Raw genomic sequence first — 8665 nt, forward strand, 5'->3', positions numbered from 1 at the left:
TTTGTATTTATTTTAACTAGGTTGATTAGTTAGTAAATAGTTATTAACTATTTACTAACTACCTAGTTAAATAAATACAAATTTACCTGTAAAATAAACCGGATGTCTTGAAGATGGAGCTGCTCCGCGTCGGAAGGATGAAGATAGAAGATGCTGTCTGGAGGATGACTTCTTGCCGCTTTGATGAAGACTTCTCCCGGCTTCATTGAGGAATTCTTGCCGCTTGGATGAACACTTCTCCCGGCTGAATGTGGATGGATGTCCGATCTTCACAAACTGTAAGTGGATCTTCGGGGGTTAGTGTTAGTTTTTTTTAAGGTTTTATTGGGTGGGTTTTATTTTTTTATTAAGGACTTTGGGCACCGTAAAATAGCTAAATGCCCTTTTAATGGTAATGCCCATCCAAATGCCCTTTTTAGGGCAATGGGGAGCTTAGGTTTATTTAGATAGGTTTAATTTGGGGGGTTTGGTTGTGTGGGTGGTGGGTTTTACTGCTGGTGGGTTGTTTGTATTTTTTAAAAAACATTAAAGAGCTTATTTTGTTGGGGCAATGCTTCGCAAAACGCCATTTTAAGGGCCATTGGCAGTTTAGTGTAAGCTAGGGGTTTTATTATTGAGGGGGGCATGTTTATTTTGATAGGGCTATGAGATTAAGAGTAATTCATTTTTGTTTTTGATAATTTCTTTTTTTATTTTGTGTAATTTAGTGTTTATTATTTTTTATAATTTAAAAAAAAATATTTTTTAATTTAATTTATTTAATTTTATTAGGTGTTAGTGGGAGGCAGGTTAGGTTTTACTTTACAGTTAAATTAGGTAATTAGTAAATAGTTAATAACTATTTACTAACTAATTAACCTAGTTAAAATAAATACAAACTTACCTATGAAATAAAAATAAAACCTAAGATAGCTACAATGTAACTATTAGTTATATTATAGCTAGATTAGGCTTTATTTTACAGGTAAGTATTTAGTCTTAAATATGTATTATTTAGGTAATAATAGTAAGTTTTATTTAGATTTATTTTAATTATATTAAAGTTAGGGTTAGGTTTAGGGGTTAATCAATTTATTTAGTGTTAGTGATGTGGGAGGCCAGAGGTTTAGGGGTTATTAACTGTAGTATAGTGGTGGCAGCGATGTTGGGGGTTGGCAGTTTAGGGGTTAATCAATTTATGTAGGTGGCGGCGACATTGGGGCTGCAGATTAGGGGTTAATATGTGCAGGTAGGTGGCGGCGACATTGGGGGCGGCAGATTAGGGGTTAATAAGTGTAGGTAGGTGGAGGCGAAGTTGTGGGCGGCAGATTAGGGGTTAATAAGTGTAATGTAGGTACCGGCGATGTCGGGTGCAGCATGTTAGGGGTGTTTAGACTCAGGGTTTATGTTAGGGTGTTAGGTGTAAACATACATTTTCTTTCCCCATAGACATCAATGGGGCTGCGTTACGGAGGTTTACGCTCCATCATTGCATCATTAGCTAGCTCTCCCCATTGATGTCTATTGGGAAATCGTGCACGATTTGTGTGTGGTATGGAGCTCAAGGCAGACATATCGCCTGCAAACGCTGTGTTTTTGGAAACCTGTAAAAGCAGCGCTATTAAAGGTGAGCGTTGACAATAACTTGCAAGTTATTACAGAGCCACTCATAACGCAAAACTCGTAATCTAGCTGAGTGTTAATAAAAAAATAAAAATAAAAATCTATAATCATATTGAAATTGAGTCTTTTCAATGTATTGATTGGATCTTCATAGTCATCATAACAGAGATCTTGCTATTCAGAAGATTAAAAAATTATTTACCATTATTAAATTTGTTATGGCGTTTGTATGATATAATTATTGTTTTGACTCATTAATTCTGTTTCATTTCACCCATTAGCACATTTTACAGATTTTAGTCTCCCTTGTGGATGTATTAAAAGAGAAAACCCGGGAGGATAATCCGGTGCAAGCATTGTATATATACAACCATTAGTTGCAAAGAACAGCTGCAGTACAGAGCAAACAACAGGTATGTAAGAATTTGGAAATTACCATTATTTTACTAACCTTTTAATTCTTCAATCCCCCAGAAGCATCAAAGATTGTGTACATTATAAGAAATAATTATAATACTGTATAGGGGAAAGGAAATGTCAATTTAACATACAGCTTTATGCATAACAGATTAGATTCATATGCTCCACTCTATTAACATGATTTTGTACATTATTTCAGATGTAATTTGAGCAAGGAAAGAATGGAAAATAAATCTACACCAATCACCAGTTTTGTGCTCCTTGGAATTGTTGAGGTGGAAGAGTTTAAATATGTGTATGTGGCACTGTCTCTTATCACCTATTTGTTTACATTACTTTTCAGTCTTATGGTGATCTTAGTTGTTTTGAGTGACAAAACTCTGCATGAACCCATGAACATTCTTATATGTAACTTGGTCATTAATGGGGTTTATGGGAGCACAGCATTCTTCCCAAAGCTTATAATTGACCTCATATCTTCAGGTAAAAAAGTGTCACGTGTTGTGTGTTTAATGCAAGTGTACTGTGTCCAAACCTTCCTCGCATATGAAATAGCCAGTCTTACCATGATGGCTTATGACAGATATGTGTCTATATGTCACCCTTTAGAATATATCACTATAATGACAAACAAGAAGGCTCTAAAACTCATCATTGGATCTTCAGCCTTTTGCTCCACAACTGTCTTGATTGCTGTAGTTCTAACGGCAACTCTTCCTCTTTGTGAGATGTACATAAAGAATATTTTTTGTGATAACATGACTATTGTTAGTTTATCATGCGTAGACACCTCTGTGAATTATCTTTATGGAACAATTAATACAGCAATCTACTTAATTTTCACCATTTCAGTCATTGCCTATTCTTACCTACGAATATTTGCTGTCTGCTTTCAGCTTTCCAAAGCCTCGTACCAGAAAGCTGTTCACACAATGGTCACCCACTTACTCAGTTTTTTCATTTTTCTTGTGGGAGGGTTTTTTGTTTTTCTTCGCTACAGACTAAAGAGTTCAGAAATTCCTCGTTTTATGCACACACTGCTCTCAGTAACTTGTCTAGTGCTCACTCCACTTTTTAATCCTGTGATATATGGACTAAGGACAAAAGCTTTAAGATTGAGAATAATTCATCAACTACAAACAATAAACACATGGAAGAAAATATAAAATTCCAAAAATTTGCATAACTGTTATATCATAAATAAAGCAATATTCCTTTGTGTATAAGTTTCATACAAAAGGACTGGGTAAAAAAAATGTTATAAAATAGTTCTATGTTCAGTTTCTTTTTATTTAGATCTGCAGAGATTACGAAATTGCAAAATGTATTCATGTATGTATAATTAGAATGTGAAGATAATGTAGCCAGGGAGCTGTGATATAGAATTTGGAAATCTAAATGCTGTCAATAATTCACCTATTGTGTTTCCAGATTCCCTGAAATCTAGCTACACAATATAAAAATTGAAAAGAAAAAGTTTTTTTTTTGTGAATTAGCGCATAGGAATAAATATATAACAAATGATCACATAAAGATGTGCATATACTTCAGATAAAAACATGCAATAAAACAATATACATTGGCACACAAATGCAATACTATTAGAATATGTAAGTAATAACTATTGAGGGTTTTAAATGTGAGCACATAATCATATGGTGCTAATTGTATGTCTGCTTTTTGTGAACAATAAATACTGTGTTGCACTATCCCTCTCTCCATTTGTATTTCATGTAAACCGTGATTGCATTCTTTGGGACAACGCTGGATATTGTTGGAGACAAGTTATTCCTGGTATCGATTGCAAGATCTTCTCTACACTGTGCGGCCCTTACCTCATATTGAATGAGGTAAGGGCCGCAACTGATACTTTCTAAACTGATACTTTCTAAACCTTCTCATCTGCATCAGAAGTGGCGGGTTAAAATCCCTCCAAACTGATCTGACCAGAGTGAATAAGAAACCCATCTCTTACATCTGCTGATGCGATGATAAATACGGGCAACAAATACTGCCTGCAAATTGTTATCCCAGATGGGCAGTTTTACTTCTTGTGAACTATTTGTCACTCTGGACTATGATAAATTTAACCCTAAGATCCTAAGTCAACATAAGAAATTCATCATTTTTTGCCTAGCAAAACCCTATATAAGATAACCTAACAAGTACATTTAATTTACTTTTTCTTGGGAAAGGAGTTCCTTTTGAACTTGTTAAACGTGTGTTTCATTTACATAAAAGTTTTACCAGATTTCTAGAAAAAAAAGTCACATTATAAATGTAGATGACATTTTGTATAACAGTCGGCTAGATTACGAGTTGTGGATTATGAGTGAAAAAGCATTGTTATGGCTCTTTTTCACTAGCGCACACCTTTTTGGCCGTAACGCAACGTAACTACCGCACTTTTTAAAAAGTCCTTTTTCAACGGGACTTACATAGTGCCGGTATTACGAGTTTACCTGTCCGGCCAAAAAGTGAGCAGTACAGCCCATAACTACAAGATCTGTACCGCCACCTGAAAGTCAGTAGTTATGAGTTTTACGCTACAAAGCTGTAGCATAAAACTCATAACTAAAGTGTTACAAAGTACCCATAAACTACCTATTAACCCCTAAACCGAGGCCCTCCCGATTGCAAACACTAAAATAAAATTATTTACCTCTAATCTGCCGCTCCGGACATCGCAACCACTGTAATAAACATATTAACCCCTAAACCGCCACCCTCCCGCATCGCAAACACTATTTAAATATTATTAACCCCTGATCTGCTGCCCCCAATTTTGTTGCCACCTACATACACTTATTAACCCCTAATCTGCTGTCCCTAACATCGCCGCAACCTACATTACTGTAATTAACCTCTAATCTGTTGCCCCCAAAATCGCCACCAGCTAACTACACTTATTAACCCCTAATCTGCTGCCCCAATGTCGCCCCCACTATACAAATGTTATTAACCCCTAAACCTAACCCTAAGTCTAACCCTAACGTAACCCTAACCCTAACACCCACTAACTTTAAAAAAATGTTTTACAATTAATACATAAATTATTCCTATTTAAAACTAAATAAATACTTACCTGTAAAATAAACCCTAACCTAGCTACAATATAACTAATAGTTACATTGTAGCTATCTTAGGTTTTATTTTTATTTCACAGGTACGTTTGTATTTATTTTAACTAGGTTGATTAGTTAGTAAATAGTTATTAACTATTTACTAACTACCTAGTTAAATAAATACAAATTTACCTGTAAAATAAACCGGATGTCTTGAAGATGGAGCTGCTCCGCGTCGGAAGGATGAAGATAGAAGATGCTGTCTGGAGGATGACTTCTTGCCGCTTTGATGAAGACTTCTCCCGGCTTCATTGAGGAATTCTTGCCGCTTGGATGAACACTTCTCCCGGCTGAATGTGGATGGATGTCCGATCTTCACAAACTGTAAGTGGATCTTCGGGGGTTAGTGTTAGTTTTTTTTAAGGTTTTATTGGGTGGGTTTTATTTTTTTATTAAGGACTTTGGGCACCGTAAAATAGCTAAATGCCCTTTTAATGGTAATGCCCATCCAAATGCCCTTTTTAGGGCAATGGGGAGCTTAGGTTTATTTAGATAGGTTTAATTTGGGGGGTTTGGTTGTGTGGGTGGTGGGTTTTACTGCTGGTGGGTTGTTTGTATTTTTTAAAAAACATTAAAGAGCTTATTTTGTTGGGGCAATGCTTCGCAAAACGCCATTTTAAGGGCCATTGGCAGTTTAGTGTAAGCTAGGGGTTTTATTATTGAGGGGGGCATGTTTATTTTGATAGGGCTATGAGATTAAGAGTAATTCATTTTTGTTTTTGATAATTTCTTTTTTTATTTTGTGTAATTTAGTGTTTATTATTTTTTATAATTTAAAAAAAAATATTTTTTAATTTAATTTATTTAATTTTATTAGGTGTTAGTGGGAGGCAGGTTAGGTTTTACTTTACAGTTAAATTAGGTAATTAGTAAATAGTTAATAACTATTTACTAACTAATTAACCTAGTTAAAATAAATACAAACTTACCTATGAAATAAAAATAAAACCTAAGATAGCTACAATGTAACTATTAGTTATATTATAGCTAGATTAGGCTTTATTTTACAGGTAAGTATTTAGTCTTAAATATGTATTATTTAGGTAATAATAGTAAGTTTTATTTAGATTTATTTTAATTATATTAAAGTTAGGGTTAGGTTTAGGGGTTAATCAATTTATTTAGTGTTAGTGATGTGGGAGGCCAGAGGTTTAGGGGTTATTAACTGTAGTATAGTGGTGGCAGCGATGTTGGGGGTTGGCAGTTTAGGGGTTAATCAATTTATGTAGGTGGCGGCGACATTGGGGCTGCAGATTAGGGGTTAATATGTGCAGGTAGGTGGCGGCGACATTGGGGGCGGCAGATTAGGGGTTAATAAGTGTAGGTAGGTGGAGGCGAAGTTGTGGGCGGCAGATTAGGGGTTAATAAGTGTAATGTAGGTACCGGCGATGTCGGGTGCAGCATGTTAGGGGTGTTTAGACTCAGGGTTTATGTTAGGGTGTTAGGTGTAAACATACATTTTCTTTCCCCATAGACATCAATGGGGCTGCGTTACGGAGGTTTACGCTCCATCATTGCATCATTAGCTAGCTCTCCCCATTGATGTCTATTGGGAAATCGTGCACGATTTGTGTGTGGTATGGAGCTCAAGGCAGACATATCGCCTGCAAACGCTGTGTTTTTGGAAACCTGTAAAAGCAGCGCTATTAAAGGTGAGCGTTGACAATAACTTGCAAGTTATTACAGAGCCACTCATAACGCAAAACTCGTAATCTAGCTGAGTGTTAATAAAAAAATAAAAATAAAAATCTATAATCATATTGAAATTGAGTCTTTTCAATGTATTGATTGGATCTTCATAGTCATCATAACAGAGATCTTGCTATTCAGAAGATTAAAAAATTATTTACCATTATTAAATTTGTTATGGCGTTTGTATGATATAATTATTGTTTTGACTCATTAATTCTGTTTCATTTCACCCATTAGCACATTTTACAGATTTTAGTCTCCCTTGTGGATGTATTAAAAGAGAAAACCCGGGAGGATAATCCGGTGCAAGCATTGTATATATACAACCATTAGTTGCAAAGAACAGCTGCAGTACAGAGCAAACAACAGGTATGTAAGAATTTGGAAATTACCATTATTTTACTAACCTTTTAATTCTTCAATCCCCCAGAAGCATCAAAGATTGTGTACATTATAAGAAATAATTATAATACTGTATAGGGGAAAGGAAATGTCAATTTAACATACAGCTTTATGCATAACAGATTAGATTCATATGCTCCACTCTATTAACATGATTTTGTACATTATTTCAGATGTAATTTGAGCAAGGAAAGAATGGAAAATAAATCTACACCAATCACCAGTTTTGTGCTCCTTGGAATTGTTGAGGTGGAAGAGTTTAAATATGTGTATGTGGCACTGTCTCTTATCACCTATTTGTTTACATTACTTTTCAGTCTTATGGTGATCTTAGTTGTTTTGAGTGACAAAACTCTGCATGAACCCATGAACATTCTTATATGTAACTTGGTCATTAATGGGGTTTATGGGAGCACAGCATTCTTCCCAAAGCTTATAATTGACCTCATATCTTCAGGTAAAAAAGTGTCACGTGTTGTGTGTTTAATGCAAGTGTACTGTGTCCAAACCTTCCTCGCATATGAAATAGCCAGTCTTACCATGATGGCTTATGACAGATATGTGTCTATATGTCACCCTTTAGAATATATCACTATAATGACAAACAAGAAGGCTCTAAAACTCATCATTGGATCTTCAGCCTTTTGCTCCACAACTGTCTTGATTGCTGTAGTTCTAACGGCAACTCTTCCTCTTTGTGAGATGTACATAAAGAATATTTTTTGTGATAACATGACTATTGTTAGTTTATCATGCGTAGACACCTCTGTGAATTATCTTTATGGAACAATTAATACAGCAATCTACTTAATTTTCACCATTTCAGTCATTGCCTATTCTTACCTACGAATATTTGCTGTCTGCTTTCAGCTTTCCAAAGCCTCGTACCAGAAAGCTGTTCACACAATGGTCACCCACTTACTCAGTTTTTTCATTTTTCTTGTGGGAGGGTTTTTTGTTTTTCTTCGCTACAGACTAAAGAGTTCAGAAATTCCTCGTTTTATGCACACACTGCTCTCAGTAACTTGTCTAGTGCTCACTCCACTTTTTAATCCTGTGATATATGGACTAAGGACAAAAGCTTTAAGATTGAGAATAATTCATCAACTACAAACAATAAACACATGGAAGAAAATATAAAATTCCAAAAATTTGCATAACTGTTATATCATAAATAAAGCAATATTCCTTTGTGTATAAGTTTCATACAAAAGGACTGGGTAAAAAAAATGTTATAAAATAGTTCTATGTTCAGTTTCTTTTTATTTAGATCTGCAGAGATTACGAAATTGCAAAATGTATTCATGTATGTATAATTAGAATGTGAAGATAATGTAGCCAGGGAGCTGTGATATAGAATTTGGAAATCTAAATGCTGTCAATAATTCACCTATTGTGTTTCCAGATTCCCTGAAATCTAGCTA

General features: G+C 35.0%; 2 protein-coding genes across 2 annotated transcripts; both read left to right on the forward strand.

Annotated features, from left to right (window-relative positions):
* The first annotated feature begins 2234 nt into the window (after window positions 1-2234).
* LOC128652693 (olfactory receptor 6K3-like) lies at window positions 2235-3188 on the forward strand. The gene has a single exon (XM_053705623.1). It carries the CDS (start codon window positions 2244-2246, stop codon window positions 3186-3188), a length of 945 nt encoding a protein of 314 aa, XP_053561598.1. The 5' UTR covers window positions 2235-2243.
* A 4239-nt stretch (window positions 3189-7427) lies between these two features.
* Window positions 7428-8381, forward strand: LOC128652694 (olfactory receptor 6K3-like). The gene has a single exon (XM_053705625.1). It carries the CDS (start codon window positions 7437-7439, stop codon window positions 8379-8381), a length of 945 nt encoding a protein of 314 aa, XP_053561600.1. The 5' UTR covers window positions 7428-7436.
* Window positions 8382-8665: the final 284 nt, after the last annotated feature.

Source organism: Bombina bombina, chromosome 3, assembly GCF_027579735.1.
Source record: "Bombina bombina isolate aBomBom1 chromosome 3, aBomBom1.pri, whole genome shotgun sequence".
NCBI classification, from domain to species: domain Eukaryota; kingdom Metazoa; phylum Chordata; class Amphibia; order Anura; family Bombinatoridae; genus Bombina; species Bombina bombina.